Here is a 25,235-nt window from a genome sequence, read left to right on the forward strand (position 1 = left end):
AGAGTTTGCTTTCCTGGATACTCTCTCCTAGTCCCCCCTTTCTGAATTAGCAGCCTGGTGATCCAGCTATAAGGCTGCAACTGCTTCTGCCTGGGGAGCAAGAGGCTCAAAGAGCTGGGAAATCCCCACTCTATCCCCACTCAGTGCAAGGCTTTGGGAAAGGCTCTGGCAGTCAGGGCCTCCAGTGTAATCAGGCGGGGGTGGGAGTCAATTGTTGTCAAGGTGACTGTTCAGCGCCTATCATTTAGTTGGACCTCTCAACCCAGGCTTTCCACACTTTGTAGCCTGTTTTTGCAGGGAAGAAGAGGCACTAGTCTCTGCTTACGACTAGTGTAGTATAGACCTTATTATCTGCCAAGTCCTTCTTGTTAGCGTTTATCCCTGAATATGGAGGCTCTATCAATCAGAAGTTGCCCCCGCCCCTTTAGCGAGAGGCACTAAAAAATATCACGCCTCTTGTCTTGGAACGCTGAATTGAGAGAGATCTTATCAATTAGAACCGAGGGTGCGCAGATTTCATGGGTTAAGCTAATTTCAGTGATTGGGTCGCAGCTGTGCTTCCGAAGGTATTTTAGGCTGCCTGCGCGCGCCCCTCCCCCAACGCTTGATTGTTAGCTTGAATGGCTGGGTGAGGTGCCCCGCCCACGGAGAGAATCTCCCAAGCCTCTCCCGCTCGCCCCACCACTGGCGGCTGGACCGCACCAGGCGCAGGATAATGGAGCCCCCTGGGTGTGCGGGCCAGCAGGGCGCCCTGGGCGAGTGAATGGGGCACTCCGGGCACCGGTGGCCGGCGACCCCCACTCGCAGTGTGCAGGCCGCTGGGAACGTCAGCGGTGCTCAACCGGACCGGGCGCGCGCACGGCTGCTCGCGGCGGCTCGCGGCGGCCGCTCGCGGCGGCTCGCGGTTCCCAAGTATATGGGCTGACTCACCACAGGCGCACTTCCTTGAAAGAACGTCCCTGTGGTAGATTCCTCCACACCCTCGTCTCTCAGATTCAAGTGATAACAGTCCTTTCGCTATCAGTTTGTGTGGAACTCCGGAATGCTCCGAGGATAAATTTTTCTGTTTCTAGTTGATAAATTTGTTGTGATTTAGGGGAGAGCTGTCGGATGCGCTGCTCACGGCGCCATTTCCGTGACGTCACTGATAGTATTTTCTTACAATCCTTTGTATTTCTGTGGTGTCAATTGTTATTTCTCCACTCACATTTCTAATTTTATTTATTTGAGTCCTCTCTCTTCTTTTCTTGGTGAGTCTTGTTAAAGGTTCATCGATCTTATTTACCCTTTCAAAGAATCAGCTCCTGATTTCATTGATCCTCTGTATTATTTCTTTAGCTTCTATGTCATTCATTTCTGCTCTGATCTTTATTATTTCCTTCCTTCTACTACCTCTAGGCCTTACTTGCTGTTCTTTTTCTAATTCTTTTAGATGAAGGGTTAGGTTGTTTATTTGAGCTTTTTCAAGCTTCTTAAGGAATGCCTGTAGTGCTATGAACTTCCATCTCAGGACTGCTTTTGCTGTGTCCCATAAATTTTGAGTTGTTATTTGCTCGTTATGATTTGTTTCTAGGAATTTTTTTATTTCTTCTTTGATTTCATTTTAACCCATTTATTATTTAATAACATGGTATTTAGTTTCCATGTGTTTGAGTATTTTTCAGTTTTTCTGTTGTGGTTGATTTCTAGTTTCATGCCATTGTGATCAGACTAAATGCTTGATATGATTTCAATCTTCTTATATTTGTTTAGACTGCTTTTGTGCCCTAACATGTGGTCTATTCTAGAGAATGTACCATGAGCACTTGAAAAGAATGTATATTCTGCTGCTTTAGAGTGAAAGGTTCTGAAGATATCTATTAAATCGAGTTGATGTGGTATGTTCTTTAAGTCTGCTGTTTCTTTGTTAATTTTCTTTCTTGAGGATCTATCTAGTGATGTTAGTGGGGTATTGAAATCTCCTACTATTATAGTATTGCTGTTGAGCTCACCCTTTATATCCATCAAAGTCTGCTTTATATATTTAGGTGGTCCTATATTAGGTGCATAGCATAGATATTTACGATGGTTATATGTTCCTGTTGCATTGCTCCCTTTATCAGTATGTAGTGACCTTCTTTATCTCTTACTATAGTCTTTGTTTTTGTTTTGGGGTTTTTTTTGGGGGGGGGATTTGTATTTTTCTGAAGTTGGGAACAGGGAGGCAGTCAGACAGATTCCCACATGCACCTGACAGGGATCCACCTGGCATGCCCATCAGGGAGTGATGCTCTGCCCACCTGGGGTGTCACTCAGTTGCAACCAGAGCCATTCTAGCACCTGAAGCAGAGGCCAAGGAGCCATCCTCAGCACCCGGACCAACTTTGCTCCAATGGATCCTTGGCTGTGGGAGGGGAAGAGAGAAACAGAGAGGAAGAGGGGGAGGGGTGGAGAAGCAGATGGGCACTTCTCCTGTGTGCCCTGGCCAGGAATCATACTCGGGACTCCTGCACGCCAGGCTGACACTCTATCACTGAGCCAACCGGCCAGGGCCTGTAGTCTTTGTTTTAAAGTTAATTTTGTCTGATATAAGTATTGCTACCCCAGCTTTTTTTTTCATTTCCATTTTCATGAAATATTTTTTTCCATTCTTTTACCTTCAGTCTATGTGCATCTTTTGTTTTAAGATGTGTCTCTTGTAGACAGCATATGTACAGATCCTGTTTTCTTATCCAAGCAGCTACCTTATGTCTTTTGATTGGATTGTTTAGTTGATTTACATCTAAGGTTATTATTGATATGTAGTTGTTTATTGCCATTTTATTCTTTAAAGCTATATTCCTCTTTTGCTATATTCTTTTCCCACTTTGATCTGTTTACAACAGGCCCCTTAACATTTTCTGCAGCATTGGTTTGGTTGTAATGAATTCCTTGAGTTTTTTTGTGTGTGTGTCTGGGAAGCTTTTTATTGCTCCTTCAATTTTAAATGATATTGCTGGATAAAGTAGTCTTGGTTGAAGGCTCTTGTTCTGCATTACTTTGAATATTTCTTGCCATTCCCTTCTGGCCTCAAGTGTTTCTGTTGAGAAGTCAGATGTCATCTTTATGGGGGCTCTTTGTAGGTGATAGCCTTCTTTTCTCTAGTAGCTTTTAATATTTTCTCTTTATCACTTAGCTTTTGTATTTTAATTATGATGTGTCTTGGTGTAAGTCTTTTTGGGGTTCTCTTTAATGGAGTTCTCTGTGCTTCTTGAACTTGTGAGATTCTTCCTTGCATCAATTTAGGGAAGTCTTCAGCTATGATTTCATTGAATAAAGTTTCCATCCCTTGTTCTTTCTCTTCTTCTTCAGGAACCCCTATTACGCAGATGTTATTTCTCTTCATGTTGTCACAGAGCTCTCTCAGAGTTTCCTTAGACTTTTTGAGTCTCTTTTCTTTTTTCTTCTCTGCTTTCATGCCTTTGTTCATCTTGTCCTCCAACTCACTGATTCAATCATCCTGCTTTTAATTCCTTCCATTGTGGTCTTCATTTCTGATATTGTATTTGTCACCTCCAACTGATTCTTTTTTAATATTTCAATGTTCTTTTTTATACTTGCTATCTTTTTATTTAGGTGTTCATAATGATCATTCATTGTTGTTATAAGATTCCTAACAATCACTATTTTAAACTCTGTATCTGGAAGTGCCTACTCTCTGTTCCAAACTGCCATCCAGTTGGTGCCATGTTATTGTATCCATGCTGGCTCCTCTAAAGCATAGCTTGGAGCCTTCAGTGGGCATCCATGGGGCTGCCAGTCCTCAGGCAGCTGCTAGGCCTTCATGGCTGCTATAGAGAAAGATGGCATTAATTAGCAGGGCAAGTACACATGTTACAGGGGCAGGGGAAGGAATTTGCTTTTGTTAGGCTCTAATTAAATTATATCAGGTTTTGGAAGTACTAGACACTCTTTCAAACTAACCAATCAACTTCCCAATCCTTACACTGAGCTGGTGTAAGGCCCCCCCCCAACCAATCCATTTCCTAGATCTTCAGGGGCTCTGTGTCCTTTATCCAATCTGATCCTTTCCTAGGCTAGAGAGACAGAACTTTATGGTCACAATCTTAACTCCTATTTCACATGCACTTACCTCCCCCTGTACCATCTTGGCTTCTACTGGGCATGTGCCCAGCTGAGAAATTTCCCCTTTATTGTTTTATCTCTCTCTTGGTGTCCTGATTAATGTCCAGTAGTGAACCTTCTTGTCTGCTTTGGGATATGGTCCCAAGAACAGAGAATGCAGTAGAGCCCTGAGGAGCTTATGAATGCTGCAGTTTTCTAGTAAAGCAAGCTAATTCTCTAGTTGATTAGGCTTCTTAATGTCGGATTCCCTTTCCTCCCTTTCTTTATTAATATCTAACTACCTACACTGTCAGTCTCAGTTGTACAGATAGTGGTTAATTATTTATATAATTTACAAAGTGATCTCCTATTTCTCAAAAAGGAAGTTTATTCCCCAGGAACTCACTAATCAAGGTATACATCAAATATAGTAGGTTGTTTTGTTTTTTTGTTTTTTTTTCCACTAGATGCACATTTTGCAGTACTCAGTAGAAGTAGCCTGACACCATGTGACAGTTTCCCCTAATCTGATGGCATCTTGTGCTCCCCCTTGCTGCTTGGTGTTTGCTAGGAATGGCCCAGCAGCCAATCAGAAGTGTAGTGCGTGACTCACACGAGCAAACAATTCTTTGCCAAGCCTGAATTTTCTGAGACAGCAGTGAATTTTTACCTAAGCAGAGAGAGAGGCAGGAGCCAGAAAAACTGTGTGTATGTGTGTGATGTATGTGTGAATGTGTGTATGTGTGTGTGTATTTGTATGTGCTTGAGTGTGTGAATAAGTGTGCATGTATATGCATCTGTATGTTAGTATGTAACTGTGAATATATGTGTATGTGAGTGTTGTATGTGTGTGAGTATATGTCTATGTATATGTATGAGAGAGAGTGTGTGTGTATGATAGGAGACTGAGTGGGAGAGTTTGAGAATCAATCTGACTTTGGCTCACATACTGACTCCATTGCCCCCTTACTTTCTGTGCAGCCTGGTATTCATCTGCTCCGTGCCACAAATTCCATATTTATAAAACAAGTGTTACAACGTGACCTACCTCATAGAGTTTTTGTGAAGGATAAATGAATTAATGTATATAAAGCATTTGGTATGTGGCTTGACCCAAAGCAAATATTCAATAAATATTTACAACATTTAAAGTAATGACTGGCAAGAATGAATACTTCATATACCAGGACTTGCCCACTTTTCACGGAATCTATACCAAAGAATATATCATGACATAGAATCTGAAAAAAATCTATAAAAGAAATATAAAATTTCCAAAGGAGATACTAAGTGTTAAGATCATTCAATTATTTTTCCCCACTCAGTAGAATTTGTTATTCAGCAAAGATTATGTCATTTACAATGATTCAGATTTGTTTAAAAATTGGCCTTTTTGCTACCTCCACTGTAGTCCCATCTGCATTTTGTTTGCCTTGATTTAGGATCTTGCAAATTTTGAAGCAAAATTATAATACGAGCTCATAAGAATAGCACAAGGGTGAGGAGAGAGAAAGAAATTTATACTTAAGGATCACATACCATGTGCTAGTCTTTGTTTGAGACCTATTCTCACTGTTTAACCATCATAGCGATGCCATAAATAAACTTTTATTACATCTATTTTCATACAATGAAACAGCAGTTTTGAGAGGAAAATAATTGGATCAAAGCATACCGATGTCAAAGTCATGATTTAAACTCAAGTCTGTGTGGATATAAAATTATGCTCCTTCCACTATTTGTGCTATCTTATATTTGTGGTGCATAATTAAAGTTAAATGCTTCCTTGCCCTGGCCGGCTGGCTCAGTGGTAGAGTGTTGGCAAGGTGTTTAGAAGTTGCTGGTTCGATTCTCAGCCAGAGCACACAGGAGAAGCATCCATCTGCTTCTCTACCCTTCCCCCTCTCCATTCTTTCTATCTCTTCCTCTCCCACAGCCAAGGCTCCATTGGAATAAAATTGGCTGGGATGCTGAGGGTGGCTCCAGGGCCTCCGCCTCAGATGCTAAGATGGGCAGAGCATCACCCCCTAGTGGGCATGCCATGGATGGGGGATCCCAATCTGCCTGCCTGCTTCTCACTTCAGAAAAATACAAAAAAAAAAGGTTAAATGTTTCCTTGGTATTTCTCAGAAGTACTCATTAGTGCGTAAATATTTTCCTACCACTTTTCTCTCAGTTGTCAAATAAGTTGTTTACCTAAGTGTTGAGCATCTCCCTAAGTTAAACTGTACTTTCTCCTATGAAGCTAAATAGTCTGCTAGAAAGAAGGCAATTTGCCTTAAACAAGAAATAGCTGCAATTAATATTGAAAAGGCTATTCTTTCTTCAAGGTCCCCATGTATTACCATTCTTCAAAGACTTCTGTAATATCCTTTCTTTCACCCTCTTATACATCACTCCTTGTCTTTCCAAAGTATTTATCCTCTTTTTGCTTGTACTTTCTTAGTCCACTCCACCATAAATGCACTTACTGAAACACAAGTCTAAACCTCAGGGATTGAATTTATTGAGGACAAGTATAATATCTAATTTATCTTTGTATCTTTTACTACCTAGTATAATACCACACTCATAGTAGACACTGAATAAATATTTGTTAAATTGAGTTTACCAGTCTATCTTCTATATGGCTATAGAATTTATTAACTTATTTAATAAATACTGTAGAGATATTAAATAAGTGACTGCAAACATCATTTCAACCTATGGGCATTTCTTTCTTTTAATTCATAGTTTAGGTAAACCCTTCCTGACTTCTATGCCAGATTAGAAGTCTGATAAATAGGAAAGAGAAGAAAGAATTTTCCAGAATAAAAGACTTATGTAATACAACTTTGAGTTTATCTGGAAAATATGTGAAAGTGAGATAACTTTCTTGTTCATCATCTTTCTCTCCACTCCTCTAAAAATGTTATTCTAAAATTGGATTATCTACCAGCCAACTGGTAATCATGACTCCAGCACTGGTGATAGGTGAAATATCAATAATCCTGGTTTCCTTTAGCATTGAAACTATAAACATTTTCACCTGATAAACTGTTATGTGACATAGATGGAAGAAGATTGTGCAATATCTCTGACATCTGAGAGAGGCAGTGGAAATAGCAATAATGGTTGTGAAATTGTTACAGGTGGAAATGGAGTTCTTTTAAGGAGTTGCAGAAAAAGCATTTTACAGGACCCAAATCTGGAGATGGTAAGGTTTTTACAGTGAAGTTTATTTGGGGTTGAAATAGAAGGCTTCCATAGGTTCCCAATGTCTTATTTCCATCAGTCCCATCCAAAAAAGTCCAGTCTTGTCTTTATTACACCCAGAATAAACACCGAAGTCCAGATAACCTGTGCCATGGTTTAATCCAGTAAATCCTCATCTGGCTAGCATAGTCTGTGTTCATGGCTGTGTCCTAGTGTGCACTGTGTCCAGGCTGGGAGTCCACAAACCTGCCAGCAGCCAGCCAGCCTCCATGATGTATTTTTGTTTACTTCTTTTGGTTGCTGTGTGTGTGTGTGTGTGTGTGGTTTTCTGTTTTGTTTTGTTTTGTTTTTGTGAGAGGAGGGAAGATGGTGACACAGACTCCCACATGTGCCCCAACCGGGATGCTCTCTGCAATACATCGGGACCATCGCCTGAACAGGTGGTGGTGCAGTGGATAGAGCGTCAGACTGGGATGCAGAGGACCCAGGTTCGAGACCTCGAGGTCGCCAGCTTGAGTGCAGGCTCATCTGGTTTGAGCAAAAGCTCACCAGCTTGGACCCAGGGTTGCTGGCTTGAGCAAGGGGTTACTCAGTCTGCTGTAGCCCCATGGTCAAGGCACATATGAGAAAGCAATCATTGAACAACTAAGGTGTCACAACAAAAAACTAATGGTTGTTGCTTCTCATCTCTCTCCGTTCCTGTCTGTCTGTCCCTATCTATCCCTCTCTCTGACACTCTCTCTGTCTCTGTAAAAAAATAAACACACACACACACACAAAACAAAAAATTTCAGGGACCAGTGTTCTAGTACCAAGCTATTTTTTAGCACCTGAGGCTGATGTGCTCCAATAGAGCTATCTTCAGTGCCTGGAGCAGATGCTTGAACCAATCGAGCCACTGGCTGCGGAAGGAGAAGAGGGAGAGATGGGGGAGAGGAAAAGGAGGAGAAGCAGATGGTTGCTTCCATCTGCTTCTCCTCCTGTGTACCCTGATTGGGAATCGAACCTGGGATGTTTATATGCTGGGCCAATGTTCTATCCACTGAGCTACCAGCCAGGGCCCAGCCTACATGGCTTTTTAGGACCACATGGAAGCTTGGAAAGACTCGCAAATGAATGAGGTGAACATGTATTTTCAAGCAGGAAGAGAGAGAGAGAGAGAGAGCAAGCTTTGCTAAGCCTGTGTTTATATTTGTAAGATGGGAAGAACCAGCTTTTTCTTAAGCCAACCAATCACTTTCTTTAAATTTCACAAGCTTGCATTGCTTCTTTCCACTAACCAATCAGATCCTTCTTCTAGGCTAGACTGACAGGCCTCTTGGCTTCCACTGCACATGCCTTAAATTGGAAGCACAAAAGCACCTCCCCCCATATTCTGGGGTTGGATCAGTTTTACTCTGGGGAGCTAGAAAAACAAGTTCTTTCTCCTTACACAGGAGAAGAGGGAGTATTAATCCCCTGGGGTGTCCAGAATTGTAAATGCTATAGCTTCCAAGTAAATGGAATTGTAACTGTAACAAGCCATGTTCATGCTACCTGTCACTGTCAGCTAATAAATAGAGACAAGGATTAAACCTTATAATACACTTGATTTATATGGTCAGCCAACTAAGTAGACAGGGGGCAGCTATGTTTCCAAAGCCTGCCTTCATGTCCTCAGTTTTGTAGGGTAATCAGGGCTAGTTAGGGAGGGGAAAGGAATACGGCTACATTACATGTCCTTTCTTAGGTCTGGACCTATTCTTCATTAGTTCTTGGAGTGCTTGCTGTCTTTGGAGATCGGGCTTCTGACTGTTAGTTTTCTCAAGGACGAGGATCAGGTCCAAGCACTCCGCAGTCAAGGCTGTAGACTCCTGCATCTGGTCTGGTTTACAAAGTCTGATATCTGGGCCAGGGTAGCATTCCAGCTGGCATCCCTATGCTTGAAAAAGAAAAAACATTTCAGACAATTCTACAACATAGAGTGTAAGTTTAATGTGTTGGGAATATGTCTACTGTCTGTCCTCTTATGAAATGCTTTAGTTTCTTATTGAAACAGGCTTTCCAGTTTTATTAAATATAATATCCAACTCTCTTTTTTTCCTTTCCCCATTGATATCTAGCTACCTACCTACCTTAACAATATCGGGTGACTGAGTACCATTAGTGCAGGTTCAGTGCCGCTTAGTTTTTTATATGAAAGATCAAGGTATTCAACCACAATTCAAATGTAAGTGTGAAAGCCCTCTCTTTGTCAGTATTTAAAGAAAATTGGTGTCTTAGGTAGCCAGGAGGCTAATCATGCTAAAAGCCAGGCTCAGGATATAATCACAAAAGAATTGCAGAACTTCAATATAGAATGAATTCTTAGCTCTGGCAATTCTTCTACTAAAAAACAAGACCCTTAAAGAGAGGGTGGTGCCTTTAGACTTGTCATGAAAACATCTGAGTAGATGCTCTACAAAACCTTGGACCCAAGATGCCCCTATACGCAAAGAGCCTATATACTTTAATCGCTTCCCTTGGTATAAGGTAGTGTACCCATTACTTAAGACCATACAAAGAAATCAAAAGTGTCAGATATATACGGTCATGATTGCTCACCTCAAGACTTGTTCTGGTTTTTCATGTGTCAGACCAACCTCAGCATTAACTGAGATTGAATGGAGTTAAACCTCAGCATGAGCTGACTAACAATGTGCTGAGTCTCCTATGGGAGAAGAGGACTCATATGCAGGATCTGTGGGACCCGCCGAGCTTGTGTTAGCAGATGGGAGAGTACACTTAAGAGGGGATATTTAAACCAGGTAATAGTGAGTTTGTCACAATGGGTAACCTTTTCTTTTTCTTTTCTTTGCTTTTTCTTTTTAGGATTTAATTATTGATATTTAGAGAGAGGAGAGAGACAGAGAGAGAAGTGGGGATAGGAGCAGGAAGCATCAACTCATAGTAGTTGCTTCTCGTATGTGCCTTGACAGAGCAAGCCTGGGTTTCAAACTGGCGATTCAGCATTTCAGGTCAGTGCTTTATCCACTGCACCACCACAGGTCAGATGACTCTTTCTTTGTTTTTCTCTTTTTCTTTTTTCTTTCTTTCTTTCTTTCTTTCTTTCTTTCTTTCTTTCTTTCTTTCTTTCCTTCTTTTTTTCTTAGAGGGTTGGGAGGAAGCTGCACTCATGCTGACAACCTTGGGGTTTTAAACCCAGGACCTCAGTGTCCCAGTTCAACAGTGCTCTGGCTAACACTGTTTCTTAACACAGGATTTAATACCCTGTCAAGTGACCTGGAGTCAGGTTTGATATGTTTCTGTGATGCTTCTGGAAACTTAATAAAAATTACGATTAATGTTAAATGGTGTAGAATGCCAGTACTGCCATGGCAGACTAAGGAAGTGATCCAAGGCTCAGAGAAGTAGACAGTGTGTTTCATTTTATAAAACCAGAAGACCTACCAGCTATTTTCTTCATGAGAACCCTGAGGATGTACCATCTACCAAGGCAATGAGGAATGCACTAGTGACAGGCACCAATATTACAGAGAAACTCAATTGTGACTGGCTCTTTGCAGCTTATGATAGGGGAGATGCCATTATCGAATGTGGCTTCCTGGTAGCAGTGCAGTTTATGGAATCTCAGGGGAGTCTGACTGGTGGTGGCACACTGATAGAGTGTCTACATGGGATGCTGAAGTCCCAGGTTAGAAACTCCGAGGTCACCAGCATAAGCATGGGCTCATCTGACTTGAATGCAGGCTCACCAACTTGAGTGTGGGGTTGCCAGCTTGAGGGTAGGATCATTGACATAATCTCATGGTCTCTGGCTTGAGCCCAGAGGTCACTGGCTTGAAGCTCAAGATCAGTGGCTTGAGCCCAAGGTTTCTGGCTTGAGCAAGGGGTCACTGGCTCAGCTGAAGCCCCCGGGTCAAGGCACATATGAGAAGCAATCAATGAACAACTAATGTAATGCAACTACAAGTTAATGCTTATCATCTCTCTCCCTTCCTCTCTCTCTCTCTTTCTCTCTCTCTCTCTCTCTCTCTCTCTCTCTCCCTTTCTATAAAAAAAAAAGAATCCCAGGAAATCAGAGTTAAATGGCAACATTTAACCTACAAAATTTTGGAGGGCCAAGACTAGGGTGAAGCAAGAGATATGCCTAGAAGGCAAAATTAAAGACACTCATTCTCAGGGTTGTACAAGTGCTGAGCCTGAGAGCAAGTGCCTCCTTAAGAGTGAGACATGTAGGGCAGCAAGTTTAGGATGCAGCCGTGGGAGAGGACATCCTGACCTGTAGGAACATATGAAGAGGGTTAATAAGCTATGGTGTTTCTTATACTAAGGGTCAGCTACCATATGTATTATTTGAAATATAATCAAAAGAGATCTTAGAATACACCATCTAAAGACTGAGGTCAGCCACTTCAATAGAGAGTCATGATCCCTTGCCCAGAACTTTTTTTTCTTGATAATTTTCTCACCAGTTCTCAGACCAAAAGTGATGACAGATCATTATGAGAAAGGTTGGTACCACACCCAGAAAGTTTCTTTTTTTTTTTTCTTTTTGAGAAAAGAGGCGCTATAGAGAGACAGATCTGCATTTATGAACTGGAATCCACCTGGCAACCTGTGTCTATGGCTGACACTCAAATCAATTGAGCTATCCTCAGTGCCTGGAGCAGACGTGCAAACCAATGGAGCCAATTGGCTGTGAGAGAGAAACAGAGAGAGAGAGAGAAGGGGGTGAGGAAGAGAAGCAGATGGTCGTTTCTCATGTGTACCCTGACAGGGGATCAAACTCAGGACATCCACATGCTGGACCAACAGTCTATCCACTGAGCCAACTGGCCAAGACCACCCAACAAATTTCAATGGGAGTAACTCTCAAGTCGTGCACCAAAGAAACCTCCAGTAATTTACTTAAGTAATTGTGCCCTAGAAACTTTCGAGACTTGTTATTTGAGCCCCAGGAACAGAAAGTGTCTTCATGAAACCAGTTAAAACAGGAGCTACAGGGGACAGACAATCATGTTTATCTCCCAGTGATCCACTGGGTTTATAGACCGAGTAAATGGTCATTTCTGTGGTAGTCATGTATATAGCAGTTTGTAAGGCTCTCATATTAATTAGTTCTCTGACCTTTGGAATGAGAGCTATCAAACTGAGAAAACACATGTATAAAAAATCTACAAACAATAGCACTGAATGATGGTTCCCATTCAGCAACATACTAAAATACTGGAATATTGGAGTTCCCATCCAGTGCAATAAGGCAAGAAAAATAAGTAAAAGGCATATAGTTTAGAAAGGAAGAAACAAAACTCTGTTTATTAGCACACAACATAATTGTTTATTTGGTAAAGTCCAAAGAATTCATAAAAAACTTGCTAGCACTCATAAAAGAATTTAATAAGGTCACAATGTAAATTATCAATATATTAAAATTAATTATATTACTAAATTCTAGCAATGAAAAATTGGAAAGTAAAATTTTAAGAATCCTACTACCTCAAGGGCAATATGCTGGTTAACAAAAGCCATTTTTAAAGACCACACATTTTAAGATTCCATTTGTAAAACATTGTCAAAGAAACAAAATGATAGAAATAAAGATCAGATTACCAGTTACCAGTGCCAGGGATGGGGGGCCAGGGGAGAGGAATAAATGTGAATACAAAAGGATCAACTGGAATCTTTGTGTTGATGAAATGATTCTGTATCTTTGATTGCTGTAGTTTTACAAAAATCTACATTGTGATTTAAAAAAATAAAGCATGGAGCTATGCACACACTTGAGCCAATATCAATTTTCTGATGTTACTGATATCATTATAGTTCTCTAAAATATCAATATATCCATTGGGAGAAATTGGGTGAAGGGTACATGAGACTTCTCTGTACTATCATTGTGACTTTCTGTGAATCAATAATTATTTCAAACTAAAAGTTCCTAAAATGATTCAATCTCTATATGGTGCATGATAGCCAAAAACTCCAAAACATAGCTGAAAGAAAATAAGACAAAATTTTTTAAAACTTAAGTAAATGAAGTGATATACTGTTTTCATGAAATGGAAGGCTATAAGTCTAGAAATATACAAGGGGTCTTTGGGTTACAACACAGTTCCATTCCTACAATAGTGACATAACCCAAAGTTTGGTGTAAGTTGAAACACACCCTAGCCTAACACAAATGGATCACTTGGGCCTTTTTTTTTTTTTTTTTTGAGTGAGATGCAGGAGACAGAGAAGCAGAGACAGACTCCCACATGCATTCTGACCAGGATCCTGGCAAACCCCCTACAGACCCCTGCCCACCTGGGACTGTTGCTTCGTTGCTTGGCAACTGAACTATTTCAGTGCATGAGGCAAAGCCATGGGGCCATCCTCAGCATCCAGGGCCAAATTGCTCGAACCATTTGAGCCATGGCTGTGGGAGGGGAGGAAAGAGAATGAGAAAGAGAGAGAAAGAAGTGGGAGGGGGGGTGGAGAAATAGATGGTGTGTTCTCTCCGGAACAACACCCGTAAAGAAATGAGGGGACCAGGACTGGGCCGAGGGAAATGCTGAGCTGGTATACAGTTGCATCAGAAGCTTCAGCTGGTGTGCAGGGCACTCTAAAACTGAAATGGCCCTTCAAAGATGTTCAGAAATAAGTCGAAGGGGGAGGGCCTTTGAACACTGTATCAGCCCATCAAAGGATATAAGCTGCCCCCAGGGAAGAGATTGCAACCTTGGGTGAAGCAGTTTCCTGCCAAAATGTCTTGTGCTTTTAAAAATGCAAGTTCCCAGGCTTTGTTCCCTAGTCAAATACCTCTGGCATGGCTTCAAGGATCTGAATTATTTTTTCAATGTCCCAGGTGATTTCTCATATACAACAAATGAGGGAACCATGAGTCTGACACAGATGCTACTTTCTCATTTTTCTGTATCTCACCATCTATCATTGTTTCAAAATAGAACTTTAGTGATCATGTGCCTGGATATCAGTAACTTAACTCCTTACAAAACCATCAAACTCAAGTAATGTTTTAATATATCAACTCAATTATTATAAAAGGCTAACATAGTTGGCTAATGGAAGAATAGCTTTGCAAATGGCAAAGGTGTTGTCCATTAGTTATTTACTGTATCCCATGAGATAGATTTCAATTTTTCTATTTTAATATTATTTTAATAAAAGCAAATAAGGTCCTCTTTCAAAACTATGTTTGATTATATCAATGAAGAGGAAATATATAATTATATTTCCTATATTTTCTTTTACAGAAAATAAATCCAAACAAAATAACTACATGCTAAATTTTAATACATTTGTTGTTGCTTTTCCAGCATTTCTCCTCTTTAGGTTTAACTATAAACAATCTTTGAATGTTTCTGACTTTGCATTTTTATTCTAGCAACTTTGTTTATACAGGCTGCACCAGTTCTCAGTGCATTGCCTTTTGGCTTGAAATTTACCATCCATTACAGCTCTGTGTATTAGACTGCAATTCCTTAAGCATTTCTCCTTTATTGTGAGTATAATGCTAATTTTTCTCAATAGAGGGTGCTAGAGAGATGTGGCAGGAAGAAAGAACTCTCCCTCAGTATCCTGCTGCTGCTTCTGGTGGGTTAGCAGTATGTGAGGTTATCTACTGACACTCTGTCCAGCCATGTGCTCAAAATGCACAGTCTAAGGCAACCTGGCAGCTCTGCACTGGCCTGGCCACCCCCTTCCTGTGGTTCTTATGACAGGAGGTACTATTCCAGGCCTCTCTTCAAATTGCATTCCATCTGCATGCCTGTACACCTGGCCATCAACTACCTCTTGCCTGCGTCCCATCTCTGCCTTGAAAGCTTATCATAGGGGTCGCAGATCACCAGGCATGCCCACCAGGGGGCGATGCTCTGCCTTTCTGGGGTGTTGCTCCCTCACAACCGGAGCCTGAGGTGGAGGCCATGGAACTATCCTCAACGCCCAGGAAAACTTTGCTCCAATGAAGCCTTGGCTGGGGGAGGGGAAGAGAGAGATAGAGAGAAAGGAGAGGAAAGGGTAGAGAAGCAGATGGGCGCTTCTTCTGTGTGCCCTGGCCGGGAATCGAACCCGGGATTTCCACATGCCGGGCCAATGCTTTACCACTGAGCAAACTGGCCAGGGCTCAGAGTTTAATCATTTTTTAATGTTAAACTTCCCCTCCTTAAATCCTTGTGTGGTTTCTATCTCCTGGTTGAACCCAGATTGATAACTGCACATCTGATATTTTGATGTACCTTAAAAATAAATATAATTTAAAACTAGTAATACTCAAGCTTCTACTTGGTATTGAATTAGATGACATGTACAGCTTCTAAGAAAAAATATTTTTTTAGAAATGAATTTTTAAAATAACATTAATCTATTCAGAGTATTTAAATACATTTTGAGTACAGGAGACTTTGTCATATTTTTAAATCTGCAGATAGGTTTACCTGTATTATCAATATCAGCTGATTATTTGCCAAAAATTGGTAAAAACAGAATTAGAAACTGTAACTCCTAAATTCAGAGGAATTTTAGAAAATAACACATCCCTCTTTTTGCTCCCATAAATACAAAATGGCAAAATGATCATTAGAATCTCATTTGTTAAATTTTTTATGGCAAAGCCTCTAGTTTACCAATTTTGTTCTACTTGTGATTATTAAATCTAAAATTAGGGGTTTTTTTGTGGGGTAGTTTGAGAGAGAGAGAGAAGGAGGGAGGGTAGAAGGGAGAGAAATTAGAAACATCAATGCAGAGTTGCATCACTTTAGTTGTTTATTGATTGCTTCTCATATGGGGACTCAAGCCAAGCCAGTGACCCTTTGCTCAAGCCAGCAACCTTGGGCTCAAGCCAGCAACCATGGGATCATGCCAACGATCCAACACTCAATTCCGTGACCCAGCACTCAAGCCAACAAACCTGTGTTCAAGCCAGATGAACCCGCACTCAAGCTGGCAACTTCGGGGTTTTGAACCTGGGGCCTCAGCATCTCAAATTGATACTCTATCTATTGTAACATTACCGGTTAGGCAAACTATCAATAGAATTAGTTTTGTTTCATTTTTCTGTGGTCAGAGAATGTTGGTACTAGAGGTTTTTTGGTTCTCTTAAACTGAACTAAATTTTAACACCAAATTAACACTTCATATAACTTGATACATTTTTTTACTCATGGTATAATTATTTGGCATCACTGTGAACAAACTCCTGAAGGGAATATGAAGACAAATTAGTCATAGTGGAAGGTAAAACCATCTCACTTAAAAAAAGAAGTGAATGCAAATGCCTTGTAAGGATGGGGCAATACCTTCAGAAAAGAATGAAAGCTCGCTCAGTGCTAACATTGCAAAAGTAATGTGGGGGTGGAAACAGGTGAAAGACTAGAGGGAGAAAACAGAATTCAAAGAGAATATAGCAGCACTAGTCTCATCTTGCATGGTAGGAATTCAAGTTGCCATTTAGCAGTCAGAAGACTAGAAGACCTTTCTGTAGAGAAACAAACTGAATAGCAAGAAAGAAGACACTAACAACCACTAATATTTGGACAGTTCCCACTCTGAAAGACAGGACACCTGAAAACTCAATGACTCAAACCAGGTAGAACGTTTTTACTTTCATGGAAAAAAGGGCATTAGGGCATTTAGGATGGTCAGCAGCTCTGCCCAACATTGTCAACCAGGGACCAGGTCCTTTCCTCTTTATTGCTTCAACATCCTGTGGGGTGCTCTTCTCAGCGTGGCAACAGTTGGCTCACCCGCACTCTGTCAGCAGTTCAGCCCTTAACATATGGAAAGAGCAAATGGAGAGCAAACAGCTTCCTTTTTAAGAATGTGATCAGAACATTGCATCCATTGGGAGGTTGCTCTAAGGGAAGCACCAGCTGAGGAGTCATGTGTCCTGTTTGTATTTAAATAGTGGAAGTGGGCCCTTACTAGAAAAATGGGGTTAATATAGGAAAACAATTAGCAGTCTCTGTTATAACCACATTTTAATTTTTTTTTCTGAGAGAGCAAGAGAAAGGGATAGATAAACAGGAAAGGAGAGAGATGAGAAGCATCAATTCATAATTGTGGCACCTTAGTTGTTCACTGATTGCTTCTCATATGTGCCTTGACAGGGCAGTTTCAGTTGAGCCAGTGACCCCTTGTTCAAGCCAGCAACCTTTGGGCTGAAGCCAGTGACCATGGGGTCATGTCTATAACCCCACACTCAAGCTGGTGAGCCCATGCTCATGCTAGTGAGCCTGTGCTCAGGCCAGCGACCCTAGGGTTTCACCTGGGTCCTCTGCATCCCAGGTGACACTCTGTCCTCTGCACTACAGCCTGGTCAGGTAACCACACTTTAATTTAAAAAGGCTTATTGTTCTACACACTGCGGTAAGCCTACTGTCAGCAAAATTTGTTCATCTACACAGAACCTTAAATAAGATTACTCAGTCCTCATTCTTTAAAAAGAACAACTAACCAATGATTATTAGCAAATAGCTCCATGGAGACAAGAGTTAATCTAGGTCAAAAGAACAGAATACTATTTTTAAAAAAAGAAAAGAAGCCTGATCAGGTGGTGGCGCAGTGGATAGAGCATCAGACTGGGATGCCGAGGACCCAGATTCGAGACCCTGAGGTTGCCAGCTTGAGCGTGGGCTCATCTGGTTTGAGCAAAAGCTCACCAGCTTGGACCCAAGGTCGCTGGCTCAAGCAAGGGGTAACTCGGTCTGCTGAAGGCCCATGGTCAAGGCACATATGAGAAAGCAATCAATGAACAACTAAGGTGTCGCAATGCGCAACAAAAAACTAATGATTAATGCTTCTCATCTCTCCGTTCCTGTCTGTCTGTCCCTGTCTATTCCTCTCTCTGACTCTCTCTCTCTGTCTCTATTAAAAAATAAAAAAGAAAAGAAAAAGAAAACCTTTTGAAAAATGTTATAAAATTTTCTTAAAATAATTGAAAATTTCAACCAAAGGATTAGAATATAAAGCCAAAGAAACCGGGGAGAAAGGACCACAGGGAATATCCAGCAGCAGGAACAGGTAATGGCTTTTAAGACCATGAATAGAAACCTTTTATTTTAAACAGGTTTCTCTAAAAGTTCAAGCCCCTCTGTGACTTCTATAACACAGTGAAACCCTGCTATATACCATAGCAGTATATTTGGGGTAATTAAACAAAAGAAGTCAATACCCCCATAGAGTTCTGTGTACAAAAGAGATGAGATAACCAAAGAATCTGGGATATACATGAAAAAGATAGATTTCAGAAGAAGCAAAGTTGGAGGAAGTGTTGAGTAGAAGAAATAGAGCTTCCAAAATATCAAAATATCCTGAGATATAAAGGTGATTGGTAGTGGGTTTCTCCTCATGTGTGGGATAGTTGCTCAGGGCTTTTTACTCTTCTATTGAAAAAAAATGAGTTCTGACCTCTGGTGGCGCAGTGGATAAAGCATCGACCTGGAACGCTGAGGTCACTCGTTTGAAATCCAGGCTTGCCCAGTCAAGGCACATACCAAAAGTGACTACAAATTGATGCTTCCTGCTCCTCCACCTGCCTTTCTCTCTCTCTTTCTCTCTCTCTCTCTAAAACGAAATAAAATATTTTTTTAGAAAATGAAAAAATGAGAACCAGATCAGAGGGAGGACTTGGGAAAATACAGGCGCTGCCATGCAGGCCTCAAATTTATCAGTCATTCCAAGTTCATTCTCTGAAGATGAAATAAGTGGGTCAGACCCATCGTAAATTCCCTTTGTGTAAGGCAAAAGATAACAGGTACCTTAGTGAGTCAGAGACCAAGTGCACGGGGGTTTAGACAAGGGTACAACTCCCTTCAAATAGGAGAGAATGGACAAAGTTTTGGGCGTGTGTTGACATTGAATGTAAATCCGGGGGACCCGAGTGATCGGCACATGGGGAACTGTGGAGTAAAGGCAATCCAGGAAACATAACTGATGTGAATCCAAGTCCATATTCAAGGCCCGTACAATAAAATTAATGTATTAACTTTGTGTACTGGGTTTACAGACCTCCTTTCAAGGAGTCCTAATGACAACAAAGACAAAATTGTGCTTGATAAGTAAATTTTTAATGAAAAAAAGTGCACTTTATATCCAAAAAAAGTGAAAATGTGAACCACAACATGATCAATAATTCTATAATCTCAAAGCACTAGTAAGAACATTAGCAAATTACCCTTTCTAGATATTTATTACAGTGAATTTTGGTGCCAAAAGGATGGTAGAGTTACTAAAGTAAAGTGACCCACATTGAATGGAAGGCAGCAAGACACCTTGCTCTCCTTCTTCTGGGAAAAATTACAGTGACTCTTCCACAGTGGATTTCCTCTCCTTGTCTCTCTGTAGTTCCAAGAGTTCAATTTCCAAAGACAATTTATACAACTCCAGGGCCATTTTCACATCCTCCGGTCTTGGGAGACACTGCATGAGTCTTCTGCCTGCTAGGACCTGCTCACAGCCTTGAGAGATCTCCTAAAAGAGATACAGGTGATGAGTATGGCTGACAGGTTTCTAGAACTCCAGATCACGACAATGGCGGGACTACAGGGTCAGGTCCAAGACCAAGCCAAAGATTGATAGCTAAGCAGAAAAGCCAGAAAACACCTCAGGCTCCATCAGAATCTCCCCCAGGGAGATATGGATCTGCTCCGGACAGCTTCCCAGAGGCCTCTGTGGGGACCAGAGGCTATTTTGGCTAACCATTCAGAAGTAGAACAGAGTGTATCATATAGTCTAGAAAAGAAAAGTTAGGAGTTAGTCCTCCCAGGTCTCTGAGACCCTCCTCTCCTTAAAGGGCTCAGTATTTCCTGTTCTCAAGTGAGAGCAAGAAAACTTAACAACCTAACTGACCAGAGTGTTTCGAGGGAAAACAAGAAAGTTCTTTTGAATGACTCAGAAGTAAGTCTTGGCCCCTGGCTGGATGGCTAAGTGGTAGAGCATTGGCCCGGCGTGTGCATGTTCTGGGCTTGATTCCCAGTCAGGACACATGGGAGAAGTGACCATCAGCTTTGCCACCTCTCCCCCTCTTGCTTCTTTCTCTCTCTCTCTCTCTCTCTCTCTCTCTCTCTCTTTCCCTCTTGCAGCTATAGCTCAGTTGGAGCAAGTTGGCTGCAGGCACTAAGGATGTCTCCATTGTCTCTGCCTCAGGCACTAAGAAGAGTTCGGATGCTGAGCAACAAAGCAACACCCCAAATGGGCACAGCATCGCCCCCTAGTGGGCTTGCCTGGTGGATCCCAGACCAGGTGCATGTTGGAGTTTGTCTCTACCTCCCCTCCTCTGACTGAATTAAAAAAATAATAATAATAATTGAATCCTGGCAAGTCAGATCTTGCCTTTCCTGGCTTGGACAGTGCTTTGGGGTGCACCATTTTTAAGGTTTGTTAGCACATGAACTTCTTTAAAGTGTTCCACTTACCCACTCACACTTGGGCACCTCTGGGTTCCAGCCACTGTTTCCCAAGCAGGTGATATTTTGGGAACCGACCACGCCATAGCCAGAGTCACACTGGATAGTGACAGTATCAGATTCAACAAACTGATCCTTATCCACAAATAGCGTTCCATGTTCTATCTCTGGTTTCTGACACAGAGCTACAAAAAGAAGCACAGATAAGCAATCTGTAAATCTAAGAAAAAGACATGATAACAGGCTAGAGTTAGAAAGCTGAATTACATATAGATACTCCAAACTGTTTTAGCTTTCTTTCATTTTGATAGTAATAATATTAGTTATTATTTTTATTGAGCATTGGTTCATATCAACTTTCAGGGTTAAGTATTTGATTAATTATCACCTTTAAATCTCACTCCGTTCTATGAAGTGAGCACTGTTATTATTTCCATTTCATCAAGGAGAAAATAAAACACAGAGAGGTTAAAAAACTTGTTCAAAGATATAACCTGTTTAAATAACATGACAAGGTATGAAAAATGCACATGACCCCAAATTCTCAGCTGTCAAAGCAACTATCCTTCATATCATGATCCTCACAAGACACTAGGGATAAAATTTTCTGTCTTTCCTATTGTCATCCTGTGTGCGATGGAGACAATGGTGGCAAATAATTCCTGAAGTTGTTGATGGCAAAGTGATATTAAACCTGTCTGAATGCAAAAACCAGACCTGATCTTGACTCCTCCTGTCCCCATGACAGGTTGGCAAACTGGGAGTCCCCCCAGCACGCCTGCACCATGGGCAGGTGGTGCCCTGCATGTGGTGTGATGGAAATGCCTGTTACTTCCTGGTGATTGGAATTAGCTCACAAGAGCCTATCTTCATGCCAGAGCAACTTCCCATGAAAATTTCACCACAGGCCACAGCCACACTCAGAGAAAATGCACCACCTGTAGACTGTTACCCAAGGAGGCTGAATTTTTTAACTTGGAGAAAGAAGTAAGAGAGATTAATGTTCCTGTGTGCCCCTTGTACTTTTTGCTTTGGGTACCATTTGAATATAGTAATTATTTAAAATAAATCAAGTCAAAACAAACATTTTTGTCCTGCCTCTGGCTGGAAAGAAACCTTATTCTCAATCCCTTTATGACAGTTCTACCCACTTAGCCATGAGCTGGAGTTACCTTTACACTGAGGGGCTGGGGTTGACCAGCGCGAATTACTGCAGGAGAGAGTGGCCTTTCCGATCAGGGCATAGCCTCTGTCACACTCATATTTAACTTCCACATCTTGGAAAAAAACGTTTGAAATTTTTTTATAATGTCCATGGGCAATGATTGGAGCGTAACTGCAACCTTGGTGGTAAGACATAAAGCGAGAGAGCTTGAGTTTACAGAATATAAACAACACAGCCCAGAATCAGTGTGGTTTGTAGGAGGCTCTGTCCTGTCCAGCCATCTTCTCTGCTCATGGGATCACTTAGCCAAACCCTGATACCTGCGCTGCCCTCCTGTAAGCCTCATGCTGAACAACCACCATGGCACCCTCTTAGACCACATGGTGGTCCTTTCCATTATCTTCAAAAGTATAATCTGAATAAACAAAATTGGTCCAATCTCCATATTGGGTCACTGGCCTATGGGTTAAAAGTAATCATATCCTTGAAAGCCAAGTAGAAGCCACTGATCTGACCTAGACCCCTCCCTGTTGAAGCAAAGAAACTAAATTTAAAATACACATCATATTAACCAATGTCACTTCAATAAATTTAAATATAAATATATATTTTTTATTTCTTTTTTTATTAATTTTACTAGGATGACATCAAGATATCAGGGTACCCGGGTTCGATTCCCGGCCAGGGCACATAGGAGAAGCGCCCATTTGCTTCTCCACCCCTCCGCCGCGCTTTCCTCTCTGTCTCTCTCTTCCCCTCCCGCAGCCAAGGCTCCATTGGAGCAAAGATGGCCCAGGCGCTGGGGATGGCTCTGTGGCCTCTGCCTCAGGCGCTAGAGTGGCTCTGGTCGCAGCATGGCGACGCCCAGGATGGGCAGAGCATCGCCCCCTGGTGGGCAGAGCATCGCCCCTGGTGGGCGTGCCGGGTGGATCCCGGTCGGGCGCATGCGGGAGTCTGTCTGACTGTCTCTCCCTGTTTCCAGCTTCAGAAAAATGCAAAAAAAAAAAAAAAAAAAAAGATATCAGGGTACATATGTTCAAAGAAAACATGTTCAGGTTATCTTGTCAATCAATTATGTTGCATACCCATCACCCAAAGTCAGATCGTCCTCCATCGTCACCTTCTATCTAGTTTTCTTTGTGCCCCTCCCCCTCCCTCTTTTCCTCTCCCTCCCCCCCCTGTAACCACCACACTCTTATCAATGTCTCTTAGTCTTGTTTTTATGTCCCACCTACTTTTCATATATATTTGAAGAGGAAGAAATTAGTGCCACTCTTAAAGAACTAAAGATACAGAAGTGGTTATTCCCATCATATCTCCCTTTACTTTCCCAATCTGTATACAACAGAAATTAGAATTCTGAAGAATTATAGTAGTCTATTAAAAACTCAACATGATAGAATCTAAAGTAATCATGAGCATCTGAACATCCAAAGACTATCACATTGATCCAGTGTACCAATGGCATCATGTCAATTCTATTGAATGAACAAGAAGATGCTAGCATGATGTAAGATAACGGGGTGGAAAATATATATATCTGCCCTCAATTTCTGGCACAGAGTTTCTAAAACCCTTGTAATTTCCTACAAGATAAGAGCACTAGGAGTATCTTTTGTTCTAAGGCGGTGACTCTGGTGAGTTTGTGGATGGAGGCTCATCACCAGAAATACCAAGCTATGATTAGAAGCTTTGAATTTTTCCATCTTCCAGAGAAAGCCTGGAAACAGAATTAGCAATTGATCATGCCTACATGAGAAAGCCTCATTAAAATCCCAGAAGTAGGGGGTTAGAAGAGCTTCGGGTAGGTGAGCACATCCACCTACCAGGAGGATGAAGCACCTCTACTCCACGAGCACAGAAGCTCTATGCTTATGACTCTCCCAGACTTTGCCCTGCGTATGTCTTCATCTAGTTGATCATCAGTATCTTTTATCATATCTGTTAATAAACTGGTAAATGTAAGTTTTTCCCAGAGTTCTGTGAGCCACTTTAGCAGATTAATCAAACCCGAGGAGGGGTCAAAAATAACTCTGATTTGTAGCCAAGACAGAAGTTGGGGGTAATCTGGGGACCTATTATTTGTGATTGGCATCTGAAGTGGGCTGGGACCATTCTTGTGAGAGTGAGACCTTAACCTGTGGGATCTGACACTACCACCAGGTGGATAATGTAATGATTGAGTTAAATTGTAGGACACCCAGTGGTATCATGAGAATTGTGTGATGTGGGTAAAACCACCCACATTTTTGGTGACCAGAGTATTGTCAATGTTTTGTGTGAATAGTAAAGGAGACACAGGAGAAACACAAGATGAGAGAGATTGGGTTTTTTTCCAATTCACATAATGATGCCCCAGAGGACATAAGGTAATGATTCAGGTTTTGCCACATCAGTAAAATTGTTAGAGGTCTAGGGTTCAGGGCATACTAGGCTATCCCATCTAAACTAAAGTCAAGTTATTGTAAATTGTACATCCTGACACAAAGAAGGTACCACAATACCTAGCAGGCCTTTTCAGATTCTAGAGGCAGCATATTCCATACTTGGGAATATTATTCCAACCCATATGCTAAGCAATGAAAAAGAGTCTCAGGTTTGAATGGGGTCCCTATTAATTGGCCCTAGAATCCTGCAGAATCTAGGTACTGAGGTGGCTATGGTAGGAAAAGATGCAAATGTCAGTGGGACAATCAGACCATATAGACCCTTGAAATACTGAATCAAGGCTATGCACTGCAGCAGAAAATTTTGCACTTTTTGAAATATGATTCCTGGCATGTTGCATGGTCCTGATAGAGACAGCTCCTGGCCTTGGGTCATCAAGTGACCATGAAGCCAGAATCACTCATCATGATCTGGGTCTGTCAAACCCATCAAGTTATAAGATCAGGCAGCCTTATACAATCCATTATAAGAAGGAAGTGATCCATCTGGGATTTAGAATGAGCAAGACCAGATGGTACAAGCAATCTGCATAAACAGGAGCCCAAATCTTGCTTGTATCTGTCTACTGTTGCACTAGTGCCTCTCCTTTAGCTCACACTTATAGCTGTATGGCTATATGAGGTATCTATTACAACCAACTGACCCAATAGACAAAACCCTGACCCTGGTTCACAGATGAATATTTCTGGTATGTGTGTTCAAACTAAATAGGATGGAAGCTGCATTGGAGCCTAATCAGGGTGGTCTAGTAGTAAGGGAAAACCTTTCTTACAGGCAGAGCTTTAGATGGTACATCTGGACATTCTATTTTTTTGAGAAAAGAAGTGACCTAAGGGTAGATTCAGTTAGGGTTTGTGGCCTGGAATGAATGGCTTATCTGTAAGAGCCAAAGATTGGAAGATTGGGCACAAGGAGATCTGGAGTAGAAGCAAGTGACTGGATGTATAGGGGTGGCC

The 25,235-nt window shown here is 41.5% G+C and overlaps 1 protein-coding gene across 1 annotated transcript in view; it reads right to left on the minus strand.

The window, feature by feature from the left end:
- Positions 1-19,306: 19,306 nt before the first annotated feature.
- C4BPA (complement component 4 binding protein alpha) overlaps positions 19,307-25,235 on the minus strand; it is a 40,244-nt gene continuing 34,315 nt past the window's right edge. Inside the window, exons 10-12 of the mRNA XM_066261491.1 lie at positions 21,839-22,009; positions 20,676-20,851; positions 19,307-19,731 (exon numbers count right to left, since the gene is read on the minus strand). Coding sequence (XP_066117588.1) covers positions 19,558-19,731; positions 20,676-20,851; positions 21,839-22,009 — 521 coding nt within the window. The 3' untranslated portion in view covers positions 19,307-19,557. The remainder of the gene's footprint in view (positions 19,732-20,675; positions 20,852-21,838; positions 22,010-25,235) is intronic.

Source organism: Saccopteryx bilineata, chromosome 2 (assembly GCF_036850765.1).
Source record: "Saccopteryx bilineata isolate mSacBil1 chromosome 2, mSacBil1_pri_phased_curated, whole genome shotgun sequence".
Classification (NCBI taxonomy): domain Eukaryota; kingdom Metazoa; phylum Chordata; class Mammalia; order Chiroptera; family Emballonuridae; genus Saccopteryx; species Saccopteryx bilineata.